The sequence below is a fragment of the Rhodamnia argentea genome, chromosome 11 (genome assembly GCF_020921035.1).
Source record: "Rhodamnia argentea isolate NSW1041297 chromosome 11, ASM2092103v1, whole genome shotgun sequence".
NCBI lineage: Eukaryota > Viridiplantae > Streptophyta > Magnoliopsida > Myrtales > Myrtaceae > Rhodamnia > Rhodamnia argentea.
Genome location: NC_063160.1, coordinates 19697945 through 19720538, shown reverse-complemented (window position 1 = coordinate 19720538; position 22594 = coordinate 19697945). Strand labels below are relative to the sequence as shown.

The window sequence follows — 22594 nt, the reverse complement described above, 5'->3', positions numbered from 1 at the left end:
TAGTAAACATTTATAGAGGCATTTGAATACCTAGAACGACAGATCATGAAGTTGGTATGAAACTTATATGTGAATAATGTAATTGTCAAACTTAAACCATCTTTACAACTTATTGCCGGACCACAAGCTCACTTCCTCTATATCTGTCGAGCGCCTGCAGTCAACAATTCATAGAGAAAGCTCCATACATTGACTGGGACACCTTATGAGGCCAAGGAGTTGCAGAAGGCTAAAATAAGCTTGCACTTCTCCAACTAGTCCAAAGTTTGAGAGAGCGCCGGCATGCAAAATTCCTTCTGCGGCTACTCCCCATAAGCCTGACACGACTCGATTCTGCATATAAGGAGAGCCTGTGCTAGATGGTGCTGTTATTGCGCGCATGCCGCAAGAACCTGTTCTCCTCTAGTTAAAATGAGAACCCGTATTAGCTCAATCGAATCCAAGCTTGAAAAATCACAACTGCAAAAGCTGCATAGACCATAAAAGTGAGCAGGGCATTGTTGCTAATTCTAAATTGCAATCCCCAAATGTCACTCTCCTGCAATGAGGATCATTATTGACCCTGCGGTCTTTCGGAACATCATGGAAATACCTGGCTGATGTACTCGGATGCATTCACCTCTTCAACAGCATGCTCAGAGTTTGGAAAATAAGACGGCCAGCTGCTCATCGGATACTCTAACTTCAGTGCAAGCTCCGAGCGACGCAGCGAGTCTAGCAGCTAGTTGGTGTTTACACTGAAGAAGAAAAGATGAAGATGTTCATAGGAAGAGCATGAAAAATTTCACAAGAAGGAACCGGCAAAAAAGGAGACTAATCTCACTCACACAGAGCTGTTCGCCTCTATTGACAATGTCGTAAAAGAATGAGTAACAGCCACAATAATGTTCCGGGAAACACAAGTACTCTTCCTTTCTCCGAGATTCTCCAACGACCTGTTTCATCGTAAACCGCACAATTATCCATTAAAACACAGACAAGCATCTTTCTTGATTACTCAAAGAGAGCTATCCTAGTATGGCAAGTCGATTCAATCACCAACTCTAATACCACACTGCCTAGTTTGCCTGCGAATTTCAAGACCTAATAACGGGTGAGGAAGAAAGGCGAGGATCGACAGTAAACCTGGAAGATGGAGCGCCCACTGGGCTCGCCGGAGATCCTCTTCACGCCTCGTTGGTCCACTATCCTCGTCGCTCGCTCCAAGTTCTTGCCGAACAAGAAATGCAAGCTGCATTCGTCGGAACAGACGAACCGGTTCTAATCCTCGAATCATGAAACACAGAAAAAGGGAATTGCTTTGATGGGGTCGAATTCGAACACACAAAAGAGGGTCGGAGAGACTGACATCGACAGCTGCTCGTCCGTGACTGTCCCCGTTCGGAGCATCGGGCGCACAAGAAGAAGAGAAAACGGAAAGTCAGGAAAATCAAGTCGTCGGACATGTAAATGATCGAGGAAAACCATGAAGCGAGGATCGAAATGTAGAGAGAGAAGCACCTGATTTCGCCGACTCGATCTTCTTCCAAACAGAATCTGCGACCACCATGCTCACACCCATCTCTCTCTCTCTCTCTCTCTCTCTACGCAAGATCAGAGCTTCTCTGTTTTGTTTACGCAGAACATGAAAATGGTTCCTTTTGTCTGATTAGCGACTTCCGAAGCTGAAGTCCCAATTCAAATGGAATTGGATCACGTGACTGGCAGATGTCTCAGACTAATTGTCAATTTTGACAATTTTCCATTTATTCACAGTTTAATCAAATATAATTACGCGTTCGTTTTTTTTTTTTCTCTCCTCTGGTTCTATCTTATCCTATATTACTGTACAATCCACACTTTGTGCGCCATGTGCCGTGTGCATGATGGAGATAATTACGCGTTTGTTTAAGTAAAATAATTTTCCATGAATTAATGACTTTCAAGCTAACGAAAAATCATTTACAATCAAAGAACATATGCATAATTAGTTATAGAAAAATGAATTTCCTAACCTGAAAAAAGGAAAAAAAAAGACATTTTCCTAAAATATGATTTCCTAGCAAGTTTTTTCCAAAATAAATACACCCTAGTAATCGATTTTCCAATTGTGCGAGGCTTATCCCTAAATCCATATCATCGAGAGTAATTTCATATAGCGCAATTCATCCAAGAAGCAGCGCACTAATAGATATGTTGTGATCAAATTCTCTTTGAATTTAAATTCAAGGTTGAAGGTAGATATTTCATCACGAATCAAAAATCGAAGGGGCCAATGTATAATTCTCCATAACCCAGTTATGTAACATCTGCCATCTTGCCGGCTCAAATTGGCCTGTTATGACTGGATTCATAAATAGATTTTCAATGAAAATTGTCGCAATTATATCGGGATAATGTATACAAAATCGTGATGGCATGTCCCTTAAAAAAAAATGCCCGATCATAAATTGCTCCATTTTTTAACCAGTGATCACTTTTATAAACTTTTTTTTCTTTATCTACCAGCTTCAAAAGACACTCATTCGACATTCACCGCCATATACCATGGCTAAATATGTATTCTCCTTAACAACTTTTAAGACAAGACAGCATTTGTATAAAATAATGACAACTAAAGCATTTTTATTAGGCCCACTACCTCTGTTGTAAGGTTGGATTGATTGTTGGGCTCACGCAAGTGTTGAAGAGTTTCCTCCTTTTGAAAGACTGGACAGTAGAGTTTGATCTGCAGAACAAGCATGGCCATGCAGTGACCGAATCAAATCCAATTCAATAATCGAGAACACTCAGAACAGCATATTCCCCAACAAGGTTGCTAAGCAGCGAACAAAAATGATGCTCCAATGTCACCGTCATACTTCTCCCCCTCCAAAAAGAATCTATCTTAAAGAACCATAGTGTTGAACAAGAACAAGAACAAGCCCAAGTCCGGTAGGAACTTCACTCAAAAAACCAAAACCAGCTTTCCTCCTCAAAAGGGTAAAAGGAAAACACCAAAAGAGAACTATTTACACTAGTTCCTTGCGATTTTTCTCATTGACCAAGTTCCTCCAGCTTCAGTATTTTCTTCCTCTGTCGCAAAACTTATCGACATAAATATGAACAAACAAAAAGTCAGTTGTCACTAGAAGCATTTTTTTCTGGGGTAACTCTATGCTTTGGACATTGCTTGAAGGAGATCCCCTCCTGCTTCATCTGCACTGAGGGAGAAAATGTCGGCTGGTGCGCTTGTACAACTCATCACGCTGTGCTTTAATGTACTGAGAGGCAATTCTTTATGGTGATCGAGATAAACAACAATCACGGTAATATCATCGTGGAAATGCCGTCTTATTCCTCTCTCGATTTTTGTGATGTCGTCGTACCTCATCTCTCTCTTTTTCGCAGCCTCCTGAAGGGCCGCTCTCACTAATCGCTTGGCTATCCCCTGTGAAATGGGACAAAAAAAGAAAAAAAATTAAGCAGCTTTGAAATACCATCTTCAGGGTTTCGTCTAACCTATATAGCTTGCAACACAAAGAAAACAGACATCTCTACTCAATACTTGAGGAAATGCCCACCAACTTTTTTTTTTTAACATCAATTGACTGCAAATTTAACACCGAGATCCTCTTTGCCCAATGATCTTGACAAAAACACCAACAGGAAGCAATCAGTTATGGCTTTCTCACGTGGTCTGGACAGAGATTCTCTTTCTCACTACCTAATTCGATGCAGATATTCACTTGGGAATGGCCAAAACGGAAGCAGCGATAGAACATGCGACAGCAAGTATGTGTTTGTTTCTCTTAATATGTAAGCCCATGGACAGTAAGAATGAACGGCAAATAAACAAAACAACTTACAGCTCTAGGGCTCTTGAAGACGATTTCCACAACTGCTTGATCGCTTAACTGTTCCCAGAGGCCATCTGATGCAAATATAAGGAATAAATCTTCTGATTTAAGTTTCCTTTTTATGATGGAAGGTTCTGCTGTCATTACTGGCCGTTTCAAAGGAATAGGGCTTGCAAATTGCTGAAATAATGGGTCCCTGTTCATTTCTGGTTTCTTCAAATACACGTCCCCGATAGATCTTGAGACCTGCATATTCAAAGAAAAAATGCCCTCAGAATCTTTCTGATCTTTTTAACGTCCAAACAAAGTTTCCAAGAAAAGCAAAGATTGCCTTCTGCAAGGTATATGAAGACTATCAGATGATTCAAATATCATGCATTGGTCTGTGAATTAGAGTTGGGAAAGATGCAATACAGCCAGTACTTCCAGAATACCAATCTACTTTCATTACTAAGCTGTCAGGGGACATATGCACATATCGTCCCCAAGATCACCGTATGTTTCAAGGGATTTTCATGAACATTTAACGCATCCAAGGCCTCTTGCCCTTGACTCAAGGCACATGAGACTGTTCAAATAGAGGCACAGCATGCAATTCCTGGAACAATTCACAAGAAATGCCCCTCTTAGAACAAGACCTCTCCAGCACGTACTGCTGTATATATTTTCTCCAATGCACACACAATTATCACACATAAAAGAAACAAGAAACACAAACAAATGCATTGCAATGTTTCTCTATTCTGTGAATCTCTTCATTACTCTGCTCAGGAATTCGCTTACGCTTGTATGGTAAACCTCCAGCTTTGTGAGGTACAAGGAACATGTTTATTCCTACCATTACTCATCTAGCAGGCTAGGATCCAAATTAGAGCCATTTATCATGCATAAACACTGCCGGAGGTTCATTCACATTTTCACCACCAACAACCAGCCTAATCCAACAAAAGTTTTTCATTCAGCACAATGTATGAATAATTCATCTATACATGCACATGCAGTCGGGCTATACGGACAAGAGTGGTACCAATTCCAAACGAAAAGCAGTGGCCCGATGGGGGACAAGTTTTGATCTCCTTTATCTCCCATAAAGGACATCAAAGAAGGAAACAGGGATTGCCTTCTTCTTCCTGCCCCATACAAAGTTCAACTTGGAAGATGGAACTATCAAACATTATGTTTAGGAAATTGTGATAGCAACATGAAACAATGAGAATGATATTAAAATAAAATAAAAAAAGCCGATAACAACAACTAAAAGAACACTGCAGTCAATCCCCTTTCAGAGACAAACAGCTCAAACAAAATCAGGGGTATAGGTCTGAAAGTCTACTAAACATGTGGGAACACAGACACACAAGCTGAAGCTATAACGCTGCAATGCTCATGGCTGTAACACTGCTTGCTCATGACACCATCAGAAACTTATCTCTAGAGGATCAAATGACCTACTCCGCAGCTTGGATTCATTCAATCAAATTCAGAGTAAGTGAAGCAAGGCAACAATCCTATTGGAAAACCGAAAACCAGCAAAATGCTTTTATTCATTCACTAGCATCCAGCATGGGTAAGTCACAAGTCTCGATAACTTCAGTAACCATTGAAAAACGAAGAAAACTATGCACGTTGTACCTGTATAATGCCCTTGATCCTCCAAACTCCACGTGTGTACACCACTATATGTGAATCATCAGGGTGAAGCGCCTCAACCTCCTTCCTTACCTCTTCAACGGCGACATTATGATCTGTGGACAATCGCTCTGCCACTGGCTTGTTCCCTCCCTCTGTAACTCTCCTGCCAAGTACAGCTCTAGAGTCCCCCAGATTGGCCACATATAGAACATCATTCGAAATAACCCCAACCAAACAGCATGATCCAACTGAAGCGATCTGTGGACGTGCAGGAAATGACCTCTTCACAAAATGCAAAAACTCTTCTTCAGTAGCGTCAAAGGCTTTCTTTATTGCTTCTGTCGATAATCCACCTTGCTCTCTAGCGAATTCTACAGGGAAAGGAAAATATGACTCAGTTCAACTCCTCTCGTCTTTGGTGCCATAAAAGAGGGAGGAAGGTAACAATTTAACGTGGTTTCCACAAAACACCATACGAAACATCTTGTTTATGATGCATTCTCTCTTTTCATTACGCTCATTAACTTAAAAGAAACCAACTCTGGCAAATTGGAGTGATATAACAAATTCAGTAAATCAAAATCCTCAAACTAATCAAATCATATTAAAGCAACTAAAGAAAGATTGGACTGCCAATACCAAAGGAGTGAGCAAAGTTCTCACAAAACTGATTTTATGAGCCTCCTCCAATAGGGGAAAAAGAAAGAACCAAGCCCTATCCAATAGCCGCCATTCAGATTAAGAGACAACTCAATATGCGATCAATGTTCACGTCGGCCAATAACAAAGCAAGAATTTGACACTTACTATATATATATAAGGCTCAAAAGATCACGAATATAACTCGTGGGCAATCCATTCCTGCCAAAAGTTCTTTCCGCGCTACAATGGAATTCACAATTCAAGACCTTTTTTATAGCAAACCCCATTAACAACAAACCAAAACACACCCATACCGTCACAAAGCCTGAAAAGAAACATCTCCAAAAATGAAGAAAACAAACGGACAAAAAGTACACGTGGGCGTGAAGAGAATTTACTGCGAATATAAGGGAAAAGATTCTTGTTGACGAATCTAGAAGCCTCAGGTCCACCATGCCCGTCGTAGACCCCGACGTAGGTAACCGAAGGGGAAGCGAAAACCTGGCCTTGGTCTTCCAAGTTTGAATTGGCTTGAACCACGGCGATGGAGTAGTCACCAGAAGCATGAGGCTTCAAGTCCATGTGCCACAAGAGGCCATCTCCATTACCACCACCGAACCTCCCCAAGCACCTCTCCAATGGCCGGTAACACGATCTCAGCATCATCGTACTCAGCAATCACCCCACCCACCCACCCGCCTCTCTCTCCCTATCTCTCCCCCCCGTTTCTTGTTCTGGGACTGCGTAGAAATGGACAAAGGCCGGATTTTTATTCGCTAGGTGAGGAGGGTCGGGGTCGGTTTTTCCTTGTGAAAAGAGGATGAGTGTGATCGTGAGTCGAGAAGGAGGGGGGTTTCTTTCTTGGGAGGAACGTGGAGAAAGGGGCGGAGGAAAGTCGTGGGGAAGAAGACGCGTTTAAGAGGAGAGAGAGAAGACTGGCTCGCTTGTGTTTTTGTACACTGTGGAGCGTACGCGTTAATTCAATACAGTGGTAATCGGCACAAATACCAATTTAAAGTTAAAAAAAAGGTCGGGAAGCAATTCTTTTATTCCTTATGGTTTTTTGGTATTTTTTCTTTTTTTTGTCTTTTTCAGATTTGCCCGAAAGTCTACGTGTTAATCTCTCGAATTTTCCCATGGACTTGTCATGTGCCACGTATCATTTAGTTCAAGAACTCACGATAAAATTAATGGAAGCTAACGAAAGATAAATATGTTAAGTGTATACCAATTTGGAATTTTTGATGACCCAAATTAGATTAGCGTGAATTCGTCACATGTATATTAATTTAGGATTTTTCGTGATGTCAACCCATTCTAGTTTTCATCATTAAATAAATTCTTTCAGCTTTCTATGAGACCTTAAATATATACTCCTTTAAGCTTTCCTTATCACACCAGTTTTGAAGTATTAAGATGGAGAATCCCATCATCCATTTCTTGTTCTACTTAAAAAGAATCGCCCCTAAGTGAAGTTGTCTACACATTTTGGGGAAGATTTTGTCAATTCTCTCGACCTCTTCTCCTAGGCAGGTCGCTGCAACTGTTTATACCAAAGATTTCTCTTAACTTAATCTTTGGGTTCATCACGACTTTGATTCACTTTTCACTTTTTCAGTTCTCTGTTCTGATATTTTGACTGGTTCTTGGATGATGGATCTTGTTAAAGATGCGCTGCCGATGCCATTCTTAGCTTTTACGCTATTTTGTGTTCTCGAGAATCAATGCTTTTGTAGCTCAATTGTTTTATTTCGGTACGCCAATTAAACTTTCGGACTCGAATAAAGTTCTTAAACTGCTTTGTCTGAATTCTGAAACGTAAAATTTGCAAGGTATTCCTAGCGATGAAAAGAATAAAAATATTTTCTCTCAATTTAAAGGATAATGGTAGGAAGGTAAACTCCACGTCATTTTCGGATAGCTACCGCCGGATAGGATTATATAGTAACTTCTCGCGCCTGAAATGAATCATCGGAGTGCTTCGCACAATATCTTTAAATCGACTTATAAGCAACACATTCCTAATTCAAAGATACTGTGCATTTAACCTTCTTAGTTTGACTTCTAACTTTGAAAATCTGAATTTGGTGAACTACAAATGATCCATTGTGCTCATTCTGCCGGTTGTTTTAACAATTTCAACGAAGACGACGTCAGGGTCGCTAAGTTCGCAGAAATGAACTTCCCCTAGCAACATTCTTGGATCTTGACCTTACAGTATCGTCGTAATTTCAAAAGTCAATCATCTTGCTGTAACAGAACTATCGATGTGGTGAATTTTCATTAAATGCCCTTTTCTGCTTTCACCCTTTCTCCTCACTGAGATGGGAAGAAATTCAGCTATTGATTCCATCAAATTTCCAAGTAATTGTGTACCTAACAGATACCGACGGACAGTACATCTTTTCCTACGTATAGGTCAAGCAATAAATAATCTGGGAAAAATGTCCACATCATCAAAGTGTTCGAGAGTTGCTATGTGATACAATCCCTTCACACAAACACAGAATGATACGGAATCATCAACTACAGGTCAAACTCTCCCCGTACTTTCAAGTGGAAGAACCGGCAGGCAAGCAAGGAAAGAGCTAAGAAAATTGAAATCTAATTACCCACACTATTTCCTCTCATCCCGTTTGGCTAGTACTTACAGTTATGGCTTCACGACAATATGGGCAGTCGCCGCAAGTCCGGACCCACGGAACCAAGCAAGCAGAGTGGAATTTGTGCTCACAGGGCAAACACGTAAGTCTATCGCCTTCCAAAAAACTCTCGAGACAGATACAGCATTCTTGCTTGACCCCGTCCACAAATCCTTGTGCACCCTTATCTGCACAACCAAAGAATTCCTGCTGCAAATGGTCTATCGCATCCTGACTCAGGCCAGGCGGCTTCTTCATGCTCATTGTCGTGATTGGTTCTGGTGGCAAGGACAATCCAATAACATGAGAACTTACAGTTGAAGGCTGCATCGAAGTTTCAACTCCCCAATCACTTATATCGGCCAGCCTCCAATGATCATCGTACATATTTTCTTGATGGTTTGTGGAGGAGGACTCTCTGCTGCTTCGCCTACAGAACACAGAAGGCGAGAATGTTATCAACAGCATTTGAAGTGGCAGTGGCCGTAAAAGTCCTCAAAATGGCCCAAGTGCGGCCAGACTAACGGAGCAGCAATTCCAGTCGCAATATATAGCAAGTGCAACATTACAGATGAAAAATGAAGAAAAAGGAGAAAAAAACAGAAAAGAGATAATTCATGGAATAGGACAGGACTGCTAAACTCAGCGGAGGTGGCTAGCTCTGTATTTGCTGAAAAGGCAACAAGAATGTCAGAACAAAAGCTCTTGCTTGTTCAGAAATATTATCAAGGGAACGGTACCTAGCTTCACAGTGGAAAAAGAAGCGTTAATAGCACCACAGGCAGAGTAAGGGAAAATTTACTGTGGTTTGTGGGGGACATAAGATTCCCCATGTAACGATCCACAAGATATTAGCTGGTACAACCATGCAACTTAATCAGGACTACAGTTACTATCTAGTTATTCAGTTATAAGCTTAGTTGACAGGAAAGACATGAAAGGCAATACTGGAGCAGGACTTAACTCAGTGACATTGAATAAGGAACATTAAGCCTGCTTGATGCATAATTAAGATCCAGAAAATGAACTCACGTACAGGTTAAGACCCACATAAAATAGTTCCAGAAAAAAATTGAAAGAGAAAGAATGTTAGAATTTAGCCATTCATGACTTCTTCCCCACCGCCATGTCCCAAAAGGCAGGTATAGAAGTAAAGAAAATCGATGTGTCAATAAAACGCCTCATGAAATACAGGAACTTAAACCGACTTCAAGATCTACCTGTTTCCAGAAAGAGAGACTCCTCTGAGCCTTTCAAGAAGTCTTTCCCTAGCAAGCAGCACAGAACCAGGAAGCCTTTCATTTGTCGAAATATCAGGTCTCCTTACACTGCTCGGAGGGTGCACATTCATGCTATTGCCAGAAGCAGAAGTACCTTGCCCTACCCAATTCGACACACGTTCCTAAACCATGCCAAAGGAAACATGAAAGATGAACATTTATTTTTGTGACACGCAACACAATAATTGCTTAGGTGGATGATCACAATTACAAAAACAATGCAGTGAAGTTAAAAGGTTGAGGAATTAAGAAAGCAGTAGAAACGCATAAATAACCAAATGGATCGGTAGATAGTTAGACATGCCACAACAGTTGCAGCTGATCTCTCCATCATCAGTTTCTTTTCTCTTAGCCACCCTCAAGTTCACTCAAAGGGAAAACCAGAGATGCCAACATCTAGCAGATATGCACAGATTTCAGACCCCTATGGAATCTATTTTGTTCCATGAAATAACAAAGAATTTAATTGTCAAAAACCTCTGCTTAAATGCATGTTACCATTCCCATTAATAAGCTCAGCTAGCCTTTCATCTTGTCACCCCATTCCTTCTCACATATACTGACGTAGGTAAACTACCGTCCAAACTGTCTTCGGCTAATAAAGAGCATCCAGTCATGGACATGCCTATCCAATTATATTACAGTGGACTTCCCTATTGGTTGAAATATAAAGCCTATATTCTCCCCCTACTGGTTCCACTGGATCATAATGCACTCGACAGCTTTGCATTAAAAATGCATCTGTAATCATAGATCTATCGCTTTCCAGCTCAGTAGTGACTTGAAGAACTGTCCATCCTAACTTTAAGTGATTAATAAATTTTAGTTAGTGCAGACACGTCAACCTGTCCAAATTAAATGTGAAAAAATGAAGGCTTTGCCTGAGAACTGCCACCATTAACAAAGTCGTCCACAAGCTCAAAGAAGGCCCAGAACAGTTTCAGGATTCCTTTAAATTGATTCAGCAGATCACATCAATCTATGTGCTATCCGAATTCACTATATATGACCCCTTTACTTTAATTACAGGCTGAAGACAGAACGTAATCATCTTAATCGGTAGATGTTACGCATCCTTTGGCTGTTTAGTTAAAAATTCAGCCTCAACCAACAGGTTAGAAATTTAAAAGTTACCCACAAGTTCACTTTCCATGTTCAACTTTATCCTCACCAAAATAACAGGAACTTTAGTTCTTAAAAGGAGAAAAAAAACCGCCCTACATCTGCTCGGTTGTTCCTTCTGTACTCATATTCGCCAGAACTCCTTCACCGACACTAAAACCAACCAAAAGTTCAAGAAAGTCGTCGCGATGTCCGAATTTTGACTAAATTTTGTCGCCTGGAAACATGCCTATTGATATTATAGTTAAATTAAAATGCCTTTATCTTTACCTTTTCAAGCCTCACCGGAAGAAAGAGCAGGAAAGATCCCACCATGTTTTTATCTTTGCATTTTCCAGGAGTATTCCGCCCAATTATCCCCCTCACATCTAACAAAGCGAAAACTAGAACTGATTGAGGCACCTTTTTCCTTTAATATTTATCGACACGAGCCTCAGTAACCCAAAGGGAAGACCCAAAAATTCCTTCAATTAAGATCGACAGCCTTACAGAGTGGGAGACCCGAAGGCGCGCGTGCGGGGACCGCCGGAGAGGATCGCAGCCGTCCAAGTCATGCCTGTGAGCGTGATGGTGGCGGCGAGGGTGAGGGTTCCGATCGGGGGGGTGGTCGAACCCTAATCCCTGATCAACCACCGCAGTTGCCGCCGCCGAAGTGCGGTTCAGACGAGATCTCCTGCTGTAGAACAGCTCCGAAGCGCTCGTCATGCAAAGTGCGCGGGTACTGAATCCGCGAAGCCCAGCAGAAGAGGGCGCCGACGCGGGCTCTCTACCTGAGGATTTGGTGGTGCCGTGCAGGGGAGAGAGAGAGAGAGAGAGAGAGATGGCGAGTTGCGAAATGCAAATTCGTCTGGTTTGGTTAAGTGGATTTGGATGTAAAGGAGACGAATGGAAATATAAAAAAAAAAAAAAAATTTATACGCACATGCCAATCCACGAATTAAAAGAATTTGCAAAAATTTCCCTGCACCTGCCTGTTTGATAATATTCATTTTTCGAAAATCGAATGCTTGTACCACTTCAAATATTTAAGTGATAAAAAATATTTTTATTATAAATAATAATTTATTTTAAAATATTTTTGTAGATGGTGAAACGAATATATTTTTTGTTCATTTACTTTTATAAGCGATATAAATGATAATTTGTTTTTATCTTTTTCGAGTTATTTCATTTTAGCGAAAGAAATAAGGCCTAAATTAGATGTAGGCTTTTATTTTCCACTTATAGATTTCAACGCTATGCCATATATGGAAAAAATTTCAAATAAGGGTCTAAAGTGTTTTTATTTTCTCAAATAAGCATATGAAATGGACATTGTGTCAAATAACGGCATATTTAGAAGAAATGTCCGACCAAAGGCATTCTTGTCATTATATATATATATTCCTTTGTTTCGGCCGATGAGGGTCACCGTCCTAGCTAGCCACCGGGTGAGGCGAATAAGGGCTGTTGGTGATCCTTGTGGCCGTCGTAGGATTAACAGTGATTGAAGAACTCGCTCTATCGAGGAGCTCCGCATATCAAAGCTTCTAGACACGAGTTCGCCAATAATTTCTTCTCTCAATGACGAAACTCATGGTTTGAAGTGAACATCGATAGCTAGGTTTTCGAAGCTGTACAAGATTTAACTCCATCATCGCTCCTATCGGACACCCTCTTCAATCCTCCGCGACTTCACGGCTTGAACTTTCAAATCAATCTTCAGACACTTCTTTCCATGTACGCTCTTCTTCTTCACTCTTGTCCTATGTTGTGCTTGCTCTATGCGATTGGATTCTTTCCTTTGTATCTTTGCTCTGTTTCTTACTTGAAATTTTCTAGCTTTCCAATCTCCTCTTCACGGCCTCAAGGGCAACCTTGCCTTGCCCAGGCGAGGCTGCCCTCGACGGCCATGAGAGATGCCTCGTCGCGGCTGACAAGACATCATCGATTGAAATAGAGGAAGAAAAAAGAAATGAGAAAATTAAAAAATAAAAATAAAATGACCAAAATACTCTTAGTCGATCCCTTATAAGAAATAAGGTCCACTTCAAATTCTTATTTGAAAAAATGAGAGCAACTTGTATTTAAAATTTTCTCCCACGTATACGCTGCAGTGTAGTAGTCATGTTCTAATTTGATATAAGTGGTTCGTGTGTTTTATGAAAAATTTATTTTTTAAAAAATTGTACTTTGTATCACCTATCAAAATAAATAAATAAAAATAATATTTTATTCTCTACCAAATTTTTTAAATAAAAGTTACTATCAATAGTGAATTTTTTTTTATTGATTTATTATTTTAAGCCCTAATAATAATCATTTTTACAAAAATATTTTATAACGATCACTCTTAAATGGACCCTGGTTTGGGTGGCTATGGGTCATTCTAATAGTTGATTGGTCAAACCATGCGGCCCAAACCAGGACCAATGGGACGCGACCGTAGCGTATGGTACCTCCGCTAGGCTAAAATGACCGTTGAGACAAAAGCACCTTCCCTTATAACGGCTACTTTCAAGAAATGAAAACCGAAACGCTGTTCATTTCTTCAATCTGCGGAGACATCTGCGAAAATTCTTTGCTTTTCAGTCGCCGATTCAATCCCTCATTTTCCTCGAGTCATTTCGGATTCTGCGTCCTCTCTGTGCTAGCAATCTTCTGCCAGATTCGGGCAAACCAAGCATGGACTTGGGATGTTTCGACATGGGTTGCATTTCAGTCTCCGACAAGCAAAATGCCGATCGTGGTCTTGGTTCGGAAGAGAAGGAAGGCGTCCCACTCCCAGTTGAGATCAATACATCGGCCTCGAAACCGGGAAAGGTTAGGCTTTTCCTATTGCATTCAGGGTTTATTTGTTGCGATTTCAAGAATAAGCGGTTGGGATTTAGGAATTGCCGCTTCGAGTTTTGATTTTCTCTGTCGTCTGAGGAATGTGCTAAGCGAGCAAAACCTAGGAGGTTGTTTAGTGTGATTTTAGGTTCTATATCAGAGTGTGTACTGTAGTGCAGAAATTCACAGAGGGGCTATATGTCCTTAGGATCTGGGTACCGCATTTGGTTTTTGTTCTATAGGAAATGTGTGATTCTTCGTGTTTGGAAGTTCAAGCTTCGATCTCATGGGTTTTTGACAAACAGAGGGACTAGAATACGACAATACTCTTGGAATCTCGAAGGAGGCTGCCTTCGCAATGTATCTTTTACCACCCACTTTTCCCTGAAGTGACACCTCTATGCTAATTGAGTTTTGTTTGCTTGTTGGACTGATATGTTAAGTAATCCCCTGTTCAAAGCTTCACGCTTCATTTGACTCTTTGGGATAAATCTGCGAGAAAATGCTTGATTTTCCACTTCGTATTCTTTTAACACGGTGGAAGGTGGTCTGGTTGTATCCGATCCCAGATTGATCCTCAAATCCCAGATTGCGTATAATAAGGATCTTCTCTCAGTTTCTTTCATTGCTTTTATTCGATTATGTGATGATAATCAAACCCTTAATGCAGAATAAACTCTTGAAGGAAACAAGGCAATCAATAACAGCCCTCAACCGATTCACTTCACTGATTAAGAAGCCTCCACACCGTAAGACGTCTCCTATCAATTGGTTTCCGCGCAAGAAGGTGGACTCCTACTTAGAGAGGAAGATAAAAATGCTTCAGGTAATATTCATCCTGTATTTCCCCCGAGTAGGCATCACCTTTCAATGGAATTTCCACTGAGTTAGTTTAATTCAGGAAAGAGATGGCATGAACTTAAGTCTCGATCAGACTTTAGATGATGCGAATCCACATTACTCGAGGGTACTTAGAGAAAAGATGGCGGCAAGAGACGCTGCACACCGGGCAATGGAGGCTCGAAAAGCTGCATTGGTGGAAGCATCCTGGAGTCGAATACTACAAGCAGCCAGGTAAGGAGTATAAACGCTTGGGTTTCTCGATTGTATTATGTGGTACTGAGAAGGGCATCAATAAAACTAGTGCTTTGGGAATTGGAAATAAAAGATTACAAGTTAATGTGTGCAACTTTCTCAGTAATAGGTGACATCATTTTACTAGCTTTTGACGCATTTGGAGTACTTGTTTACTACATTATATTCGGCTTGGGTCCCGTAGGGCTTTCAGGACCCTATTCTTAGTTCATTGACAACTGACTGACTAGTTGCTTCATTTTTTGTTTACAGGATTCAGAGTAAAGAAGCGAAATCTTTGCTGCAGACAGCAGAGAAGAATGCTGCTGAAGCTTTTGAAGCAGCAACAGCTATGGGAGTGATCATGTACGATACACCAAATTGCTCTCGGCAGTCTACTAAAATACAAGCTTCTTCTGTAAATGAAGGAGGTTCTACTACTCATACAGTTACAGCCTCTTTTGAAACTGCATTTGAGGTAGACCGAGAAGTGGCAGCAGCCGTGAAAAGTGCATTCATTAGGCTTGCCAATTGCCCATCGTTTAGTAAAGATGAATTCAGGGACTTGCTGCAAAAGATCAGCCAGAACCCAGACACAGGTGAGGCTAATCAGGAGTTAAAGGAATTTTCATCAGAATATGATTCGGGATCAGGGTCAGATTTTGAAACAGCATCACAGAAGAATGCTATTAGCTCTTTGGATTTGAATGCTAGCAAGCCACTTGAAGGAACAAGACAGAGGAGAAACAAAAGGAGGCAGTCCTTGGAAAAGCTCACTATGGAAAAGCTGGTGGAAATGATGGTTGAGAGACTCAAACGTTTGCAGGAAGGGGAACTTTCTTCTCTTGCTACTATAGTTGCGACCCGTGGTTTAAATGTTGCCTTAGCTGAAATCGAGAACAGTAAGGATCCTGGTGCTGCTGCTGGGTTTTCCAATGCTTCAGCTGTTTCTATCTCCAGGAGAATGTCATCTTCAGGTGGTGCTGCTGGATTTTCCAACACTCCAGTTGTTTTTATCTCCAGGAGAATGTCTTCTTCAGGTGCAGGATCCGCCAAAAATTACAATTATCAAAGTTTCCTATCTGCACAGGCGAGAAAGAACCAAGCACCAGAACTGCCAAGTTTGGACAAGTTCTTAGTCAAGCATAAGTCGAAGCTTGAAATAGAGGTAGAGAAGGCCAAGAGTCGAAAGAATCTTGGAAATGAGACGGTGGGTAGCACATGTATAACTGGTGAGGTCAGCTCGGAAATTACTGGCACTCAAAATCGTTCTTTGGAAAAGGATTGCAGAAATGCGGGTGTTAATGCTCCGTCTTCCGAGTCTGTTCCTGACTTTGGAAGCATGCTAGTCAAGCATTCTTCAAAACTCGAGAAGGAGATTGTGGAGATGAAGAGAAATTGTGGAGAAGAATATGAGCCAACTTTGAAGGGTCAAAATGGGGTCCTTGGTCTGGCCAAAGACGCTTCTGGAGTTCCAAGCTTGGATCAGGTTTTGGTGAAGCATGTCTCAAGGCTGGAGAGGGAAGTCGAAGAAGCGAAGAACGGGAGGAAGAATCGCTCAGTTGAAGGATGTGAAATGAGTAGTTCAGACAAAGAATCAGAAGAAGTCGATGTAAATTCAGTCCGAGATTGTGAAACTATTGGGAAAGAGAATCTGGATGTGAGCAATATTGCAAGAGAAGAGACAGAAGAAAGTCTAGACAAGATCCTAGTCAAGCCACTACACAGATTGGAGAGAGAAAAATTACAAGCATTATCCTCAAGGAGCAATTATGAGTATCAGAAGCACCAAAAGAAACAATATGGACATAATCTTGATGATTGTGAGAGTTTGGACGAAATTTTGGTGAAACATGTCTCAAGATTGGAGAAGGAGAAGATGAGGACAAAGTCAGAAGAAGGGTTCTCTGTAAAAACGAGAAGCGATGCGCACTTGCCAGTGAATGCCGAGGGTGGTCTGCACCAGATCTTGGTTAAACATAAATCAAGGCTAGAGAGGGAGAAGATTGCTGCTGCTACACAACAAGAACAAATTAATAAAGACTATGTAACCCGTAGAGAAGCAAGGGAGCGGGAGCTTCACGAAGCATGGGGAGGTCTAAGTTTAGGGAATTCGATGAAACCGCATCTGTCGAAACTCGAACGAGAAAAGGCAAGTTACTGATCTTTTTCATTTTGACGTGGCCCGTTGCACTAGAGCAGAACATGGATAATTTCCAGAAATATGATCTCTCTCTTTCTTTAATGTCCGTTTCTCTCTACAGGCAGCGTGGATTAAGGCTGAAGAGGAGGAAAGAAAAAGGACTCTGCAGGAGTTATAACCTTCGTCCAAAATTCAACCATTTCAGAGGGATTTTTCTAGCTATAAATGTAAAGACGGAGCTAGGAGAAGATTCAAACTTCAAGCATAATCTCGTCCACGGGACGTGTTAAGCGTTGTTGTGTGATAGCTATGTACAGTTGAGACTATTGCCATGAGTTCGTTTGACGGTTAATGTTCCAAGGACCATTCCAATTTCCCAATGATTGTGACAATGGGGAACGTCAAAGTGAAAAGGATCGATAACTTGCCTTTTCTTGATTGAGTTTCGAGAGATGCGGTTTCATGGAATTCCCTACACCTAGACCCACCCCCATGCTTCATGAAGCTTCCTTTCCGTTGCTTTCTCTACGGGCTACGTAGGCGTTAATCTGTTCTTGTTGCGTAGCAGCAGCAATTTCTCCCTCTCATCAGAAAATCATCTAAATGCTTCGGCATAATAAATTTCTGGAATTACAGAATTATCTCCTCAAGATTTTATTTTGATTAGCAAGCTGAGACAGAAGTTGAATTTATGGAAACTTAAACCATAAACAAAGAAAAAGAATGATGGTATTTTTGGGATGGAAAATACTTCTTTACGAGGACGGTACAATCAATCTCAACCGTTGATTCGCATGTAATCCGTCATTTGTGCGTTTTGCACAAAGTAACACAGCCCAAAGCAGTTTGTTTTGTTTTTCTTTTTTTTTTTCCATTCCTAAGCAGTTTGTTGAGCCGCCGTATATGAACGCGGGTCAGAGTCAACGCAGAAAACGCTTATGGGGGAGTAAAGATCACGCCAGATGCGTGCCTCTGCCAGTGCCAGTGCCAGTGCCACCGTCCTTTTCGACTCTGAAAGTCTTCATTTTTCTTAAGCCACCAAAAGAACCCCAAAAAACAATTATGGAAGTCTTCAGTTTTGAACTGTCAAACTCTGATTTCCAAGCTTTTCCAGAGTCTTGCTGACCCCCATATTAGACGCTCTCTCTCTCTCTTCCCTCCTCTCACCCGTTCTTGTTTTGCTTTAAGGTTTAGGGATTCTCTCCCTCTCCCTCTCCGAGTCTCTGCAAGATGGGTCTGTTCTCTCTCTCCTGTTTGCTCCTTCCCGTCTTCTTGTCTCTGAGCCCGGCACTCTCAACCAATTCGGAAGGTACTCATTCCCACTCGCTCACCATCATGCCTTGGCTCTCAAATTTTGCAATCTGATGAATTTCCCAGTCATTTTGGCGCCTCTCTTTCTGTTGTTGCTTCGAAAAGGAAGCACCTTCCGATCTCTCCCATACCTTAATTTCAATCTCAGATGAATTCTGATTCTGGGTGTCGTTTGTTTCTTTCTTGCTCTTTTGTTTTTTTTCCTTGAAGGAAACGCTTTGCATGCTCTGAGAACCAGGCTCTCAGATCCGAACAACGTGCTTCAGAGCTGGGACCCGACTCTGGTCAATCCCTGCACTTGGTTCCATGTCACTTGTGACTCCAACAATCATGTGATTAGATTGTAAGTCCTTCTGGTTCAATTTCCCTTTGCTGATCTTGTATTTTCTCGTCTTGTGATTCTCCGCTTTGATTGTGAATTCTACAAATCGATAATCGTTCTGAATTTCTGTCAGGGATTTGGGTAATTCTAATGTCTCTGGGACTTTAGGGCCAGAGCTTGGCCAGCTCAAGCATCTGCGATACTTGTATGTGATCCTTCTCTGTAGTGTCTCCCTCTACTTTCATCTCAGTGTGTTTTGTGTTGTGTTTGATGAACTTGAGTGATCTTGTGCAAAATTTATGGATTCTGAAGGAACTGGAGGCACTTTCGTTTTCTTTTTTGTCAAGTTTATACAGTAAAGATGTGTGCTTTATGGGAATATGGTGCAGGGAGCTTTACATGAATGGTCTGGTGGGGAAAATTCCAAAGGAGTGGGGTAATTTGAAAAAACTGGTTAGCATGGATTTGTATGGCAACAAATTGGAAGGACAAATCCCAAAGGCCTTTGCTAAGCTGAAGTCGCTTAGATTCCTGTGAGCTTCTTTGTCTTTATTAACTGATGCTGTCATGTGTCTTGAATTCCAACATCGAGTTGATATTTGATGTTCATGTTTGTGGTTCAGCCGTCTGGACAACAATAAGCTCACGGGACCGATACCGAAGGAACTCACTACCCTCTCTAACCTCAAAGTCCTGTAAGTAGAAATATCAACACCTTACCATTGTGGTGCTGAAGTTCCGATGATATGTCCGTTTAGAGTTTCTCCCTAATCTCTTGCCTTCTGCAGTGATGTTTCTAATAATGATCTCTGTGGAACAATTCCCGTGGATGGTCCATTCGCCAGTTTCCCAATGGAAAGGTTTGATGACTTAATTTTTTCATTTATCTTATGCATGGTAGGGGCAAATTAATTTCCTGACTGGGCGGAAAAAACAGAACTTCAGCAGCGCGCATGCTCTGATCTTGCTCAGTACTAGCGTGAATTTATGAATGGCATCTTTACCTTTGGATCACGAAGTTCATTAGTTGGTTAATTGACAATCTTATTCACCGTCAATTAATCGGACATAGTCATTCGAACTTGTAGCTCGTTGCGATCATGTGACGTGGTTCTTTTTAGCAGCATGCATGATCTGCTGGCCTAGTTTAGTTTCCTGGTGACTAATTTATAGCACAGATAATCACGAAGAAGGCCCGTTTATTTTCCTAGGAGGAGGAGAGTAACCATAACTGTTTTTTTTTTCAAGTGCTGTGCTTGTTTAGTCTTTTCTTTGTTAATGAGAAGACAAAAGGAGTAAACTGCAAGCCGAGAGAAGCTCGAGCCAGTGAATTCTCGACAAGGATTGCTGTTTGATTTTCGCGATAAATCTCAAGCATTCCCATGATATCATCGTCCACCTTAGTATCCCCCCTACGGGCCGGGGTACTATCATTATAGCTGCAAGATGACAAATTCATCGGCGATGGATTGCTCCTTCTCGACTTTGTTGCTAGCTTCCGTACTAGCATTGTCATATATGACTCCGTTACAGCGATTTAATGCGCTAATGAGCTCGCGTCTTTGTCTCAGCTTCGAGAACAACCGGCTCAACGGACCGGAGCTAAAAGGACTGGTGCCATACGACTTTGGATGCTGATGAAGGCTGTGGCTTGCTTGCATTTTAAGCTGGTCAGGGTGGCAATTCAAAACTCGTCAAGATCAGTCAATCTCAGAGACATATACAGCAACATTATGGTTGGTGTGTTAATAGTCGGAATGTACCTGCAAGTTAGCAGAATAAAAGTACAGCGCTTGGTAATGTATTCCGACATTTTTAGGCTGCGTGAGTGCTAACACTATGTACTGTGCAGTGTGTTGGGTAAGTATAGCAATGCTTTCATTTAGCAAACAACTTTCTTTGATGAAATCATATATTTAAACAGCACTAAATGTCGATGAAAAAATCTCCCAGAAACAATGTCGATATACGCTTTTCCATTGAACGTACACAATCTCCCGACTGTGTTTGCACAAAGAATGACCGTTTTTTAGTTATTATGGACACGTGATAGGCTTGGTCGGCGAGATCGGAATTTGGTCATTTGCGAATAAAATTTATCGACAACGCGATGAATCGACGATTTGAAGGAATCGATAAAAAGTAGAGTCGATAATCTTAAATGCAACCATAAAAAAAGTAGCCATCAATTAGTGAAATAAAGCAATCGTCAAGATAATAGAGTCGATGAAATCGAAACCGTCAAGATAGTAGAGTGAAGAAACTATCGACGACCGTTTGTAACCTTCGTAGGTAGCTTCCTTTTTTTTTTTTTTTTACTTTCAGTTGCAATTTTTGTTTGTAACCTCTGTTTTTCACATCCGTTTTTAACCTCCATTTATAACCTCCGTAGATAACTATCGATTGTAGGCTTTTTAAATAGCTACGTCGTAATCTTGGAAGGCTCCCTAAACAAATCAAGCAAATGCATCCACCTTTATTTTCATGTGCTGCACTTTATCGTTCGTAATTGTAACTTTCGATTTCGCATCGTCAATTAAATTCCGGCATAATATCATTACGGGTTGAGCTTTGTTGTTAATTAAATTCCAGCAAGGTTTGTCTACGTTTGGTTCACTTGCAATAATTATACTTTTCAATTCTTGTCGTCGATTAAATTTCAACACGATTTGTGTTTGTACGATATTATCGAAATTGAAGCTGCTGATTATCCTGTTTGCTCGAATTATTCCTATTCGGAGTCGTCACGGGATCTGTTCTCCTTTAATTAAAAAGCGAAGGACGAGTCACCGCGGGAGAAGTTTCCATCGGAACAGACCGATATTCGTATTTCAATGAGAGTGAGCATGGCGAGAAGGAGGAGGACTGCAATTTGATATTTCAATTGGTTGTGGGGCGTGGACGATATTAGTAAAAGATTGGGGGGGTGGGGCGCAATACTGCAAAGAAGCGATCAGTCACCAGAGTCCGAGCTCAACGTGTCGGGAACTGGGGACACGTGGCGATGGGATTAGCGGCCGCATTGAACTCGTGTCGATAAAGCGATGTCCCACCTAAACTCCCGGAAAGGTCGTAATTCCATTGCGTCTTGGACCGGCCCATGTCGGCCCCACTGGAGCGCGTACCAATATTGGGTACTCGCCTCGGTCGGCAGTCTTCATTTAGGGGGGGTGGTCTAGGTCAAACTTTTAAATGTATTGCGGTTTTGATTTTTTTTTTTGTCACAGGTTCTGATTTTATTAAAGTTGTTAACATATTCTTATTTGGTTTATATGCTGTGCGTTTCAGGTTATAATGAATCTGAGTGTATCAAAATATCTAGGAAGTGCATCTGCCTTATATCCCAATGTTCATATCTAAGAAACGAAAATGAGGCAAATACGTTGATATTCAATCAAGTAGCTTATAAAATAGGAATCTGAAAATTGCGATTGGAGAAAATTATCAAAAATGATGCCGTGATAATTTGGACGACGAATATCAGCCTTCATGGTATACGATGCTTTTTAGTAATTCTTTCAATTTCAATTTTGGCATTTTTTATATTGTTCCAAAGTAAAATTCCAATAATCCCTTTGCCCATAATTTGTCGATGTCGAAATTTGCATAAGCCATTGAAACACGACTTTTTTAAATTATAAGAGAGAGAGAGAGAGAGAGAGAGAGAGAGTAAAACCAATTCCATACTCGAGCGAGTACACAACGGTGAACAGTGGCCAACACCCTCTTTTAAATCCAAGGAAAGGAAGGCCCAATTTTCAAGCGCTCGCGTTTCTTGCCTTCCTATATATTTGGCG

At 41.1% G+C, this 22594-nt stretch overlaps 4 protein-coding genes across 10 annotated transcripts; 1 reads left to right on the top strand and 3 right to left on the bottom strand.

Annotated features, from left to right (window-relative positions):
* Positions 1–51: 51 nt before the first annotated feature.
* Positions 52–1593, bottom strand: LOC115735721 (zinc finger SWIM domain-containing protein 7). 5 transcript variants are annotated; one of them, XM_048272011.1, is made up of 6 exons: positions 1501–1593; positions 1349–1370; positions 1126–1231; positions 828–935; positions 593–737; positions 52–402 (listed from the first exon to the last, which is right to left on the bottom strand). In XM_048272011.1, the coding sequence occupies exons 1-5, from the start codon at positions 1559–1561 to the stop codon at positions 636–638; spliced, it is 399 nt and encodes a 132-aa protein (XP_048127968.1). In that variant the 5' UTR covers positions 1562–1593; the 3' UTR covers positions 52–402; positions 593–635. The 5 variants fall into 5 exon arrangements, with proteins under 5 accessions (XP_048127968.1, XP_048127965.1, XP_048127966.1 ...); XM_048272008.1 differs by lacking the exon at positions 1501–1593 and having other exon boundaries at positions 52–468; positions 1349–1490; XM_048272009.1 differs by lacking the exon at positions 1501–1593 and having other exon boundaries at positions 52–397; positions 1349–1490.
* Positions 1594–2732: 1139 nt separating this feature from the next.
* Positions 2733–7032, bottom strand: LOC115735715 (probable protein phosphatase 2C 63). The gene is made up of 4 exons (XM_030667108.2): positions 6491–7032; positions 5451–5821; positions 3828–4064; positions 2733–3409 (listed from the first exon to the last, which is right to left on the bottom strand). The coding sequence occupies exons 1-4, from the start codon at positions 6756–6758 to the stop codon at positions 3134–3136; spliced, it is 1152 nt and encodes a 383-aa protein (XP_030522968.1). The 5' UTR covers positions 6759–7032; the 3' UTR covers positions 2733–3133.
* Positions 7033–8495: 1463 nt separating this feature from the next.
* On the bottom strand, positions 8496–12024 carry LOC115735718 (probable E3 ubiquitin-protein ligase RHY1A). Of its 2 annotated transcripts, XM_030667114.2 has the most exons (4): positions 11626–12024; positions 9955–10136; positions 8689–9164; positions 8496–8658 (listed from the first exon to the last, which is right to left on the bottom strand). In XM_030667114.2, exons 1-3 carry the CDS (start codon positions 11839–11841, stop codon positions 8720–8722), a joined length of 843 nt encoding a protein of 280 aa, XP_030522974.1. In that variant the 5' UTR covers positions 11842–12024; the 3' UTR covers positions 8496–8658; positions 8689–8719. The 2 variants fall into 2 exon arrangements, with proteins under 2 accessions (XP_030522974.1, XP_048128531.1); XM_048272574.1 differs by having other exon boundaries at positions 8496–9164; positions 11626–12023.
* A 1622-nt stretch (positions 12025–13646) lies between these two features.
* Positions 13647–20687, top strand: LOC115735713 (leucine-rich repeat protein 2-like). Of its 2 annotated transcripts, XM_030667105.2 has the most exons (8): positions 13786–13836; positions 18359–18473; positions 18686–18818; positions 18931–19002; positions 19187–19330; positions 19421–19492; positions 19586–19657; positions 20369–20687. In XM_030667105.2, exons 1-8 carry the CDS (start codon positions 13801–13803, stop codon positions 20433–20435), a joined length of 711 nt encoding a protein of 236 aa, XP_030522965.1. In that variant the 5' UTR covers positions 13786–13800; the 3' UTR covers positions 20436–20687. The 2 variants fall into 2 exon arrangements, with proteins under 2 accessions (XP_030522963.1, XP_030522965.1); XM_030667103.2 differs by lacking the exons at positions 18359–18473; positions 18686–18818; positions 18931–19002; ... (2 more) ...; positions 19586–19657; positions 20369–20687 and adding exons at positions 14618–14773; positions 14849–15021; positions 15295–17173; positions 17286–17409 and having other exon boundaries at positions 13647–13938.
* The last annotated feature ends 1907 nt before the right edge of the window (positions 20688–22594 follow it).